General features: G+C 34.8%; 2 protein-coding genes across 2 annotated transcripts in view; both read right to left on the minus strand.

Moving 5' to 3' along the window:
* Window positions 1-201: 201 nt before the first annotated feature.
* Window positions 202-1,455, minus strand: Pgk2 (phosphoglycerate kinase 2). Its single transcript, XM_055615228.1, has one exon. The coding sequence runs from the start codon at window positions 1,453-1,455 to the stop codon at window positions 202-204; it is 1,254 nt and encodes a 417-aa protein (XP_055471203.1).
* A 7,594-nt stretch (window positions 1,456-9,049) lies between these two features.
* The window catches only part of LOC129682756 (cysteine-rich secretory protein 1-like), a 30,391-nt gene continuing 26,171 nt past the window's right edge, over window positions 9,050-13,269 (minus strand). The window contains exons 6-7 of the mRNA XM_055615294.1: window positions 11,706-11,794; window positions 9,050-9,177 (exon numbers count right to left, since the gene is read on the minus strand). Coding sequence (XP_055471269.1) covers window positions 9,050-9,177; window positions 11,706-11,794 — 217 coding nt within the window. The remainder of the gene's footprint in view (window positions 9,178-11,705; window positions 11,795-13,269) is intronic.

Genomic DNA, 13,269 nt, shown 5'->3' on the forward strand with positions numbered 1-13,269 from the left:
GATGAGATCCTCAAGAGAGTAACAAATGCATGGCAAAATTAAGATGTGTTCATCTTGCACTGATGACTCACTGCTTGCTTGTTACCTGGGTTGCATACAGAGTAGATAACCGTTAACCAAAGTTAAGTTGAGATGTAAAGGCACTACTAAGTTGGATTGACCACTGTACACAGAAAACAAGAAGCAAGGGTATTTCGACAGTTACATGTTGCTGAGGGCCTCTACCCCTGGAAGGGGTTTACCCTCCAGAAGCTCAAGACTGGCACCACCTCCTGTGCTCACGTGGCTGACCTTGTCTTCAGTGCCCCATTTGGCACAGCAAGTAGCAGTATCTCCACCCCCTATTATGGTGACACAGCCCTTGGAGGTGGCCTTTACAACTTCATCCATTAAGGCTTTGGTTCCTTTAGCAAAGGCTTCCCATTCGAATACACCCATAGGTCCATTCCAAATAATCAGCTTTGCCTGTGCCACAATTTGAGCATTGTTCTTAATGGTCTCAGGACCACAGTCCAGACCCATCCAGCCAGATGGTATACCAGATTCTAGAGTGGCTTGTCCAACTTTAGCATGCTCATCAAATTTGTCCCCGGTTACAAAGTCAACAGGAAAAGTTATCTTTACACCATTCTTTTCTGCCTTAGCCATGATCTCTTTGACAATCTTGGCGCCCTCTTGATCAAACAAGGAAGCGCCAATCTCCATGTTGTTAATTTCCTTCAGGAAAGTGTAAGCCATCCCACCACCAATAATCATAAGATTGACTTTGTCTAACATATTTTTGATAAGTTGGATCTTGTCTGTCACTTTGGCTCCACCAAGGATAGCCAGGAAGGGTCTCTCTGGATGTTCTAAGACCTTGGCAAAGTACTCTAGTTCCTTCTTCATGAGGAACCCAGATGCCTTTTGGGGCAAATTTATCCCCACCATGGAACTGTGAGCCCGGTGTGCAGTACCGAAAGCATCATTGACATAGATATCGCCGAGTTTGGACAGTGATGCTCGGAAGGCTTCAACTTTGGCAGGTTCAGCGCTAATCTTTTTTCCAGAAGGATCCTGACCCTTTCCTTCTTCCTCCACATGGAAGCGCAGGTTCTCTAGCAGGATGACAGACCCAGTAGCTGGATTGGCACAGGCTTTCTCTACTTCAGAACCCACACAGTCCTTCAGGAACAGAACATCCTTGCCCAGCAGGTTCTTGAGTTCAGCAGCAACAGGCTCTAAGGAGTATTTTTCTGGCATGGGGACACCATCAGGCCGCCCGAGGTGACTCATAAGAACAACAGACTTGGCTCCGTTTTCCAGACAATGCTTGATGCTTGGGATCGCAGCGCTGATTCTCTGGTTGTTTGTGATTTGGTTGTTCTTCATGGGAACGTTGAAGTCTACTCTCATGATGACTCTTTTCCCCTTAACATCCACTTTGTCCAGAGTCAGCTTACTAGAAAGAGTCATTTTGATGGTATGTTGAATAATCTCCTTGCTGCTGCTGGGAGGCTGGCTCAGGGTGGTGAGGTTTAACGCTTAATCTTAGTCCCACCCCTTCTTTCTGAGTTCTAGGTTACCTGCGCAACAGCCAGTGATAGACTTTGGAAAGAAATGCAGCTTTGTGATTGGTCCAAGTTCCTGCCTATCTTTGCTTTGAAAACTTTGCTGGGTACAGTCTCAAACTGTCATCCTAGGATACGAAACAGTGAAATAGCTTGGGGCTAGTGTTGGGAATAAAGTCTTAAATAAGAAATGTCAGAGAACTAGATTTTTTTCACCCGGTTTCACCTGGTTTCTGTATCCCCTTCAAAACAATTTCATTCTTAAGAAAATAAAAAGTATAACCAACCATAAACCAAAAAAAATTTACATAACCCTTCCCCACATCCCATCTCTAATTATATTACTGTAAAACTCCCCTGTAGTGTAAGTGATAAAAATCTGAATGTAAAGTACTATTTTTTTAATTCAAAGGCATAATAATATGTGTCTTTATCCTTGATAAAGCCATAGCCTCATGTAAGACTTTGTGATATATGATATAAGATGAGTGGTTTCTAGGACCGGGAAAGAGCCTAATGGGGACAGGTACCTTTGGGAGACAGTTAAATGCCTTGGAACTAGGTAATGATGGTTGCACATCTGTTTGATGTGCTAAATGCCACTGAATTTTACATGTTAATGCATATTTTCATGCTCTGCAAATTTTACCACACTAAAAAGTTAAATTTTAGAATGGCTTTAAAATCTCTTTCCTAACCAGTAACTTTAGAAGTTACTTTCTAGCTGAAGAGTTAATGAAAAGAACATTGTAGTTTGCACCACTTTCACCTGTTCCTCTTGTACTGTAGTCATCTAAATGTGCAGTTTTGTTTTTCCTGAACTTGTTGCATTTAAATTGATATCTATATATCAATATGTCTATATATCTATATATGGATCTATCTATCTATATAATACAGATTATATAAAAATATGTATAATAGATATTATATACTATCTATATAATAGATCGATCAATAGATGGATGGATAGATAGATAGATAATAGTCTGCTTTTATTTTGGTTGGTTGGTTGGTTGGTTTTAGACTTCAGTGAAAGAATGCTTTCTAGCTTCTGCAGGAAAATAATTACCCAGGATCCAATCAAAGAGAACATCTTTTTTTTTCTTTTTTTTTTTTTTTTCAGATTCAGAAGTTATGACATTGTCCCTTTTCTTTCTTCTTTCTTTGGCTTTCTCTGCATATAATTTGTATAAAATATGTGTTTCCTGAGTTTAAATCTTAAGAAATGAAAATGAATAAGAATTTTTTTTTTTTTGAAAATACATTTACAAGGCTGGTTGAGCAGTGAAACTAGTAAAATGTCTAGCCAGCTCTGCTCTTTTTGTTCAGGATTGCTTGGGCTGTCTAGGACTAACAGAGTCTCCACATGAATTTTAGAGATTCATTTTACTGTTTTTTATGATAAATGATATGCAGATTTTTATTTCGATCGCAATGAGTCTCTGAAGTGCTTTTGGAAGGATTATTATTTTCAGGATATTATTTCTACAAATCTGTGAATGTGTGTGTGTGTGTGTGGTGGGTCATTCCACATTCCAGTGTCTTCCCCATTTCTTTTAGAGATTTAATGTTTTCATTGTTGAGGTTTTTCATTTCCTTAGTTTTTTTCTAGATTTTCAAAATGCATCCATTCATTCATTCGCTTTCTGGCTATTGTGAATGGGAATGTGCCCATAATCTCTTTCTCAGTATGTTGTTATTGCTATTTGGTAAACTACTAATATACAATATTTTTCTTTTGGAATTTGTGACATCTCCTATATAATATATCTTTAAAGATAATTTAACCTCTTTTCCTATGTATATATTTTTAAATTTTCTTCTCTTGTCTAATTGCTCTAGCTTCTGCTTTTAGCATTATGTTGCAAAGGTATGAGGATAGTGGATAACCCTATACTATTCCTGACATAATGGAATAAATGGGTTTTCCTCCATTTAGGATAATGTTAGTTGTGGGTATGTCAAATACAACCTATGTTATGTTGTCTGTTCCATCCCATCTAGGACTTTTATAATGAAGCCATGTTAGATTTTGTCAAAGGCCTTTTCTTCATCTATTGAGAAGATGACGTGTCTTTTGTCTTTTAAGTCATTTGAATGGTTTATTACATTTATTGGCTTACCCCTGTATCTCATGAATACAGCCCACTTGATCCAGGTGGATGACCTATTTGATATATGCCCATATACAGTTTATAAATATTTTATTGAGGGTATTTCCCTCTACATTCATCGGGATATTGGCCTCAACCACTATTGTTATTATTATTATCATTATTATTATTATTATTATTATTATTATTATTAAATTCTCCTTTTTTCTTTTCTCTCTTTTCCTCCCCCCAGCATCTTTCATTCGTACTGTTTCTCTCCCTCCTCTTCTTTCTTCTATGGTTATTTCTCTACCCAGTTTCTGTACTAGAGTAATAGTAGCTTGTACAAAGTTTTATAGTGCTTCTATTTCTTTTCATTTTTTTTCCTTTTTGCTAACATAAGAATATCGGCTATCCTGGTTCTTTAAGGTTTTTATTCTGAATTTATCTGCATCTGAGGTTTTTTTTCCTTTGTTGTTTTGTTTTTTGTTTGTTTGTTTGCTTGCTTGCCATAGGTTTTTGATTGCTGCTTTCCCTCCCCCTAATTGTTATGGCTATGCTTGTCGTTTCTACTTTATTTAACTTTAGTATTTTGGATGAATCTAGATATTCTTACATAGTAAGTTATACATTTTAAAAGCACTGCTTTACACTACTCTGAATGTTTTTAGTGTATATTGTAATGTCTCCTTGCTCAGCTCTGATTTTGTTACTGTGGATAGTCTTTTTCTTTCATTTGGTTAATTGAGTGTCTTTTCATCTTTTAGTTTATTTTAAAAAGTCAAATCTTTATTTCTTAAAAACTAAATCTTAGATTCATTGTTTTTTGTTTTGTTTTGTTTTTATTTCAATAATTTATGCTCTGATTCTTATTATTTCTTGCTGTCCACTAGACTTGGTTTTGAGTTGTTCTCAATTTGCCAGATTTTTGAGTTGCATCATGAATTCATTCCTTTTATTTCTAATCAACCTTTAGAGGCACTTAGAACTATGAATTTTCCTCTTAGGACTGCTTTTAATGCATCTAAGGTTTGGGTTTTTTTCTCCTTCTAGGTTGTGCTTTTATTTGCACTTTGAACGAGAACATTTTTAGTTCTTTTGTGACTTCTTTCATAAAAATTTATTCATTATTCATTATTGTATCACTTAATATATATGGATTAATGTAATTAATAGAGCTTTTTACTGATGATTTTAAACTTATAATGCCTGTGCTTAAATTGATGCATGAAGTTATGTCAATTTGTCTGAACCTGTTATGTTTTGTTTTGTGTCCTAAGATGTGATTCATTATAGAGAGGCTAAGTAAAGTGTGCATATTTTTGTTTTTAGTGATATATTTTATAGAAATTTGACACTATTTAATTTGATGTTACTATGTTTTCTTTTTTTAGATTACTTTTTTATTAGAGAAAATGGTGTATTAAAATCACCTACTAGTATTGTGTTCGTGCTAATCTGTGTCTTTATTTCCAGTAACAAACTTTTAAAGGCTGTATATAACTTTTTTATTAATGTTATTATTAACCAATTGCTATTTTTGAGACTTTAATAAAATATTTCTTAAAATAGATAAAATGGAAGCCTTGACAATTGTCTGGTAGGAAATGTTTTCAAAACACTGGCTCAAGTTGTAGAAAAGCAGGGGATTTAAGGCTTCATTAGAGTGATCTAAACATAAATTGAGTATGTTGTTTCCTAGGACTTAGCTGTACACTGCACTATACTACAAAGAGACTGTTCTGAATGAACTTTATAGATTTGTTTGTTTGTTTATCATTGAGAGCAAGTTGAGAACACATAGGAGGAACTAGAGAAGGGAAAGGAAGGAAGAAAATTATTTAAAAGATAGCGATACGCTTTTAAGAAACTGGATTCATAAGAATTTGGTACATATATGTTTAGAAGTATAATATCTTCTTGGTTAACTGTTCCCTTGATTAGAATGAAGTAGCCTTTTTTAGGCTGATTAGTTTTCTTTTGGAGCCTGTTCTGTCAGGTACTAGGAGAAAGGCACTTGAATGTTTCGGGGTCTTCAGAATAATTTTTTTTTCATACTTTCACTTTAATGTGGCACCTAACTTTGAAGGAAAGATAAGACTTTGTAGACAACAGAAGGGGTGAATTTTGTTTCTCAATCCATTCAGTGAACCTGTGCTTTTGATTGGAGTATTGTGGCCATAACTGTTTGGTTACTTTTCAGACGTGTGTTGATTCCTTTCACTTTGTTGGTGTTTTTTATTTTATACTTTTATTTTATTGCATTTACCATCCCCCAGCTTCTTCCAATTCTCCCTGATTCCCTATCCAAATGCATGTTCATTCTCCCCCTGTCTTTGTCTAAACAAAGACAAAAATCATTGAGAGGAACAGTTTTCTCCAATGGACTGTTACTGAATATATCAACTACAATCTATGGTAGGCCATATGCCCAGGAGTACTTGGGAAGCACAAAATGAGCTCAGTGCTCTTGGGATGGAGGAGAGGGGATGCAGGGTCATTTTGTTTTGTTTTGCCTCACTGGAATTTTTTTGTTTACTTTTTTGTTTATTGGTTGGCTGGTTTGTTTCCTTGGATTTTGTTGTTGTTAATGTTTTGTTGTTTGTGTTCTTAGTTATAATTTGTTATTCAGTAATTATAGCATTATTTGTTTTCTTTTTATAACCTCTAGTATATATTTATGCTTCCCAGTCTGAAATATTGTTTCTAGAACTCTCTATAGTTTGGTGGGCATGAATTCTTTTGTTTCATTGTGATTTTTAAAAAATTTTTCCTTCGGGTGGAGGAAGGCAGGAATTGGGATGGGAGGAGGGAGGGAACCACGGGGGATACAAAGTGAGTAAAGTGTAATTAATAAAGAAAAATAAAATAAAACAAATAAAAAAAGAAAGACAAATAAATAATCACCATAACTGAATTTTTTTTTCCCTTCAGCTATTCAGATCACTTTACTGGAAACAGTAGACTAGGTTGATATTCATGGTCTTTTAAAATATGATGTGCATTACTTCAGGCTCTTCTAGATTTTACAGTGTTCACTGAGAAATTAATTGTTAATCTGATTTTTTTTGTTTATATTTAACCTGTGTTTTTTTTATTTTGCATCATTCAGAATTCTCTTTATTCTCTATATTCAGTGTTTTGAATATAGTATTTAGTGAGTATCTCTCTTCTGATGTTGTTTGTTTGTGAGATCTGTATGCATCTTGTGTCTGTATGAATATGTTTATCATTAGTTTGTTAAAATTTTTCTATGATCTTGTTAAAATTATAGTCTATGCTAATGACCTGGAATGAGTCTCCTTCTGTTTATCATTCTAAGATTTGGTGTTTGCATGGTATACCACAGTTTTGCATGTTTCGGTCCTGTGTGTGTTTGTGTATTTGTGTGTGCATATTTAATTTTTCATATTCTTTGCTTGAGTGTACCAATTCTTTTTTTTTTTCTTTAAGTCTTGACATTTTATCATCTACTTCATCCATTCTACATTCTTTCCTCTGAGCTTTGGTTAGTTTTTCAATTCCATCATTCTTTCAGCTGAAGTTCTCTAAGTATTTCTTTCTCTTAATGAATAAACTTTTTATTTTTATGCATTTTTAAATTTTTTATATTAATTACAGTTTATCCACTTTGTATCCCAGCTGTAGTTCCTTCCCTTATCCCCTCCCAATCTCATCCCCCCTCACTCATCTCCTCCCATGCTCCTCTCCAAGTCCACTGATACAGGAGGTCCTCTTCCCCTTCCCTCTGACCCTAACCTATCAGGTCTCATTAGGACTAGCTGTATTGTCTTCCTCTGTGGCCTGGCAAGGCTGCACTGCCACCCCACCTCTCAGCAGGAGGTGTCCAAAGTGTCAGCCACTGATGAGGGCAATCTGGCTGAGACATCTGTCTTCCCATTGATCGCCAGGGTTGATTTCCCATTGATCTGGCTGTCTAGGCTGGACAGGTGTCCCCTTCCTCCCTCACTACTCCATGTGCTTCCTTCCCAAAGCTGGGCACTTGTTTGAAGAGAAGGACCTTCCCTGAATAGAAGGAGACTGATCTTTGGTCAAGAGTATATGAGTAGCTGCTCTCCCCTGCTGGAACCTCCAAACAAGCTGAATAAAGTTTTTAAATTCTGAATTGTCTTCATAATTTTATTTGCCCTATGTTTGTATTATTGTGGGTTTTTTTTTAGATGTTTGTTCATGTCTTCTTTAAATTTCTCAAATTCCTTGATAAAAAATTCCTTGAGTGTCTAAGATTCTGTACCCTGAGGTTCATCTCTGTAATTCTCATTAGAAAACATTTCTTTAAAACTGGTAGATCTGGGGAGACAGTGTCAGACTCTTTGGCTGCACATATTTTGTTTTTACAATGAGAGCAGGACATGTAGACTTCTTTCATGGGTTTTATGTTTGATGTTAAATTATAGTGTGGCTCAGGGCAGACCCCGTACACAGGATGTGCAACTGGTACAACTAAGACTTAAAGCTGGTATTGCACCAGTGAGTGAGAGTCCACAGGACTTTCCAGACTAAATGGGACATAGAGAACATGTGACCTTGGCTCTGGCATGACAAGGTAGAGTCAGGAATAGTAGGCAAACTGGGTTCCGCTATAGATTATTACTTGGGAAACGCACCAATTAGTATAAATTCTTTTGAAGGCTAACAACATCAATGGAAATAAAAATTAAGTGAAAGGTATCATAAATATTGAAATATATATATATATCATATTGGTATAAACAAACACCAAATGACTAGTTTATACAAACACTGGGAGATGATTAATATGCTAATATTAAGATTTATTTTATTTTTTATAAAGCAATCAAGGTCAATGCAGTCATCTGAACAAGCAAATTTTGTTTCTTAAGTTTCATTTTAATAGGGTACTTAAAAACTCAACGATTACAATTTAAACTGTATTTTAGAATTTAAACTGCTGATTCTGATGACTGTAAAGAAGAGTGAATGGTGAGATGAAATAAATGAGAATTAATGTGAATGTTTCTCTGAAGATAGTTAGCTAAGTAGAGGTAGAAAAGATGATCGAAAATTACAGTGGAACTATATGCTGTTTGTTCCTTTACTTCATTGTGCTCTGAAAAAAGAAATGATTCTTATTTTCAAGCCATATAGACAAACATTGTATAATCATGGGTTTGATTCAACTCCATAAATGTGTCACAGAACTCATATGTCAAAGTCCAAAGATACTAGTGATTTTGTTATCTTAGAATTATTGGGTATAAATTATTTCTGCAAAATGGGAAGTTACAAGAAGAAAAAAAAACTTTACCATTTTGAATCATTTGAGTATACCTGTACCTATAATTTCCTGGTAGAACATGACAAGCGTAAGCAGAGAATATGATTTTTCTCTACAAGATTCTGATCGTGTGTACTGGAAATTTAATGAATTTTGTCTTCACAGTCACATGTAGCTTGGCAAACTCTTTTAACAGTTGGATCTTCACAGGTATAATATTTCTTCATATCTTCACAATTAGAGTAATTATCTATATATTCACAACTATTGGCTGAAATAAAAAACAAAAAATCTATTACTTCATTGTTATTTGTCACTGTTAATGGTAACACAATTAAATTGAAATGAATTGAGAGAAGGGGATTAAGCAAATGAATGGGTGTCCTTTGAACTGGAGCTTTGTGGAATGTCTTTGAGACAAATTGATGTATTTCTTTACTCACAAAAGGCTTAAGAAAACTACTTCAGTAACTCATTATAAAACTTATCTAGAAGCTATAAAGATGGCTGAGTGACTGAGAGCCTTTGCTGTTCTTGCAGAGAAACTGGCTTTGATTTTGTGCATCTACATGGTGGTTTACAACCACATATAAATTCAGTTCCATGAGTTTTAATGCCCTTTTCTGAGCTCCTGTGTTCAGTGAGCATAAGTGTGGTATTCAAAAGTACATACACATATGTACAAACATTCAGAAACATAAAATAAAAATAAGCATTAAAAAGGAACCTCACTATTTAAAATAGTAGTCACTGTGCAAGTACTTTTAAAACCTAAATACAGTTTAATTTTAAAATGTACATTCTCAGCAAACCAAGTATCATGAAAATGCTCTATAAATACAATGTCTAGCAGGCTCTTTGGGTGAAAAGACCAGGCATTAAATCATTCTAGAATGCTGTTGTTCGTGACTGCTTTACACTTTGATTCTGTCTTTCATATCGGAAGAGGTAATCTCATGAAGGCAGAGACTTGGAAAGGTAGGTAGTGGCTTTGTATTGTTGATTGAGACACTGTCGCATTGTGTTGTCCAGGCTAGAATCAAGCCTGTACAATCTCATAACTCTGCTAATTCTACCTCCAGAGTAGCATCACTACAGGCACATGCCCAGACTCTTCTTCTCTCCACATACATGTATATATTCATTAGCACATAACAAGTACAGTTAACAAACGTAGTATTTAAATGCATTTCTCTCTGTGTAACCCATTTTCATGACTTTTGCACTAATAATGAAAAGATGACTATTTGGTTCTGAATCTATACCTCTTAATTGGCTTTTTTTTAATTATACTTTTTCTAAGAGCTTTTTATAGAATAAAATTCCACAACACTTGGAAGATAGATGCAGGAAGATAAGTTTGAGGGCAGACTAGACTACATGAGGTCTAAGTGAGCTTTGGTTATATAGTGGGACCCTATTTCAAAGTTAACAAGAGCTGAAAGCACAAATAAATAAATTTAAAAACTGTTAAAATGAAAAACAAGGACTTTTTTTTCTTTTTTTTTCACCTTTCTATTTCTGTTTAAAGTCCTTCATTCGGCTGTTACTGATCAAACAGACTACTCTACAAACTCTACCAGAAAAGCTGTGAATATTTGGCTCTTTCTTCTTTAGTTCATAATCTTGATGTCACTAGTACTTTAAATTTTTTCTATACCAATCTTCATGATGAAGAATTCTGTAATTTATTCAGGAATGTACAAAAATCTCAGCAAATTGACACCAGAATTTACGATATTAATTTTTATACTATACTCTTTTTATAAACACCCTATTGCTGTTACAGTCTCCTGTGTGTCTAGGATGACCTGGAGTTGGATCCACATTCCAACTCTTGATTCTCCTTTCTCTGCCACCAAAATGTTGGGGTAACAATTACTCTTTGTATTCATATTCATAATAGTACAAAAATGCGAAGCTATGACATTTCTTTTTTACTCCCATTCAAGGATGAAATACTAAAGTTTTTTAATGAACTAATATTTGTAGATTTGATTTAGACTTTAAAACTGAACAGAAAATTGTTTAAGAAAACATGTAACTGATAATTAAATGGAAGGATTCAAATCACACCCTAGGGCCAGTGAGCTGGCACAGGATAAAGGTACTTGCTACTAAACATGGTGACCTGAGGTCAATCTTCCACACACATATCCTGGTGGTAAAGAATGAATTCACTCAAGTTGTCCTCTAACTTCAAAACACAATCACAGAGATGTCGGGACACACCTGTGTGAGCCTATACATGTATAGAAAGACACAAAAACACATTCAGGAAATAAATAAAAATATAATATAATGAAATTTTTAAATGAGATTCTGGAGGAGACTAGGAATTTGTTGTGCTAAACTCCTTGGCGAGCAAAGAACTTTAGTATCTGTCTGTTTTCTCTGAGCTGCTCCATGTTTTATTATCTCAGCTCCCTAAATTGGTATTGCTTTCTCATCTAAAAGGCCAAGCTTCATATCTATCACCTTTGAGGATAAGAACATTTTGTTTAATTATATCCACAGAAATATTTTTTGTAGACCCCCGTTACAACAATGCTACAAGTATGCACTGATTTTAGATATTTCTTTAGACTACATATAGTATTATGCTTTTCACTGTCAAAACTTCTCTTCTTTTCCTAATGTAAAGAAAATCTGTAGTTCTAAAAATGATGTTAAGTAAGGCTATGTTATAAAATCTTAATAGCATGATAAGATATAATTTGCCTTTTTGACAAAATATATTTAAATGACAATAAGATTGCCATTTAAACGTTATTATATTAGTGTGTTAGCAAAACTTACTGCACAGCCTGTCTTCACAGTCATTAGGACAAAGGGCACACGGCTCTCCTTCTGTGTAAGGTGTATATAGTCTTCTTTCATAATTGCCACTGAAATTTGATATGCAAAGCATCAGAAAATTTTTCTGTTTAAACACTATTGTCTGAATATAACACCAAATTATAAACATACACCATGCACACACACATGCATACATATATATTCTATATGTATGTATGCATTTGTGTTAAAAGATTTTTTTATATCACACCAAAAAAAACACTAACATATCCTAAGAGTATTCAGATATAAATGTGAAGTAAACAGACATTTAATCCATTCACTTTTTCTATCAACCATCATCTTAGAACCTGAGAAACTAAAATAGGATAAATCTCTGCAGACATTTTAATGTTGAAATAACCCCCACTTTCTGATAAACCTGGTAAAACAGTGCAGTTCAGGATGCTGGTTAGGTATAAAAGTTACTTTTTTATATAAAGAAATTCATATATAGGAAAAAAATGTAATTCCTGTAACATGGAAGAGGTCTCCGTGAAGATGTGATGAGTTTCAAGAGTTGATGTGTATAATCGTGAAAGACCCTGTGCTTAAGAAGCATTGGAGCTGTCTAAGGAAACATATGGGTATAAGAGTTTATGCTCATAAAAAATGAGAATGTCAATTAGAAAAAAAAATCTTGAAACCATTTGAAGGTTGAAGTACTCTGATGGCATCTAGACTGTGCCTCAGTAAGCTCATCACTTCACTGATTGTCATATGAAAATGCAGAGATGTCAGAGTCTCTATTGCACCAGCGGTGATTGTGGTGGTGGTGGTGGTGGTGGTCTGTGTGTGTGTTTGTGTGTTTGTGTGTGTGTGTGTGGGCAATGTCCAAGGGCATGAGGCAGAACCACTTCTCTATATGAAGAACAAAGCTATATGTGTACAAGCAATCTAAAATTTAAAAAGATACTGGTTTTTGCACAAGTCCTGTCACTTGCATCTCTTCATTAGGTATCTGACGCTCCTAGGTGCTAGGTTCTGGATTCTTCTTATTTGACCAGGTAGCTTAATGGGTTTCAGCAGCTTCTTTCTTTATATTATACTTAATGGAAACAGAAATATGCTTGAAAATTCTTTGAGGATCTTACATTTGAACTGAGGTGCCACACCATCTGTGTAACCTACAGCATAAAAATAAATCATTTAAAGAACTTGATTTAAGAAGTCCCTCAACCTCTTGCGGTATAAACTTCTTGTATTAAAAGATAAAAATAAACATGAAGAGATGTCTCAGCAGTCAAGAGTGCCAATGGCTTTTTTCCTTTTTTTAGGGGACTCAGGTTTTGTTTCTCAACACCCACTTCAGGTGGCTTACAACTGCCTGGAACTCCAGTTCCAGCTGATCTGATGCCTCTGTTCTCCACATCACCTATGTGCACATACCCACACACAGATAGACAAACAGATGCAATTAAAATCTTTTTAAAAGAAAACTAAATTGATATGCAGATTATGAATATATATTCATTCTATTCATAGTAATTGTTTAAAGATCTCAACCATAGAGCATAGGTGGGGG

Source organism: Psammomys obesus, unplaced genomic scaffold, assembly GCF_907164565.1.
Source record: "Psammomys obesus unplaced genomic scaffold, mPsaObe1.curated_primary_1811, whole genome shotgun sequence".
NCBI lineage: Eukaryota > Metazoa > Chordata > Mammalia > Rodentia > Muridae > Psammomys > Psammomys obesus.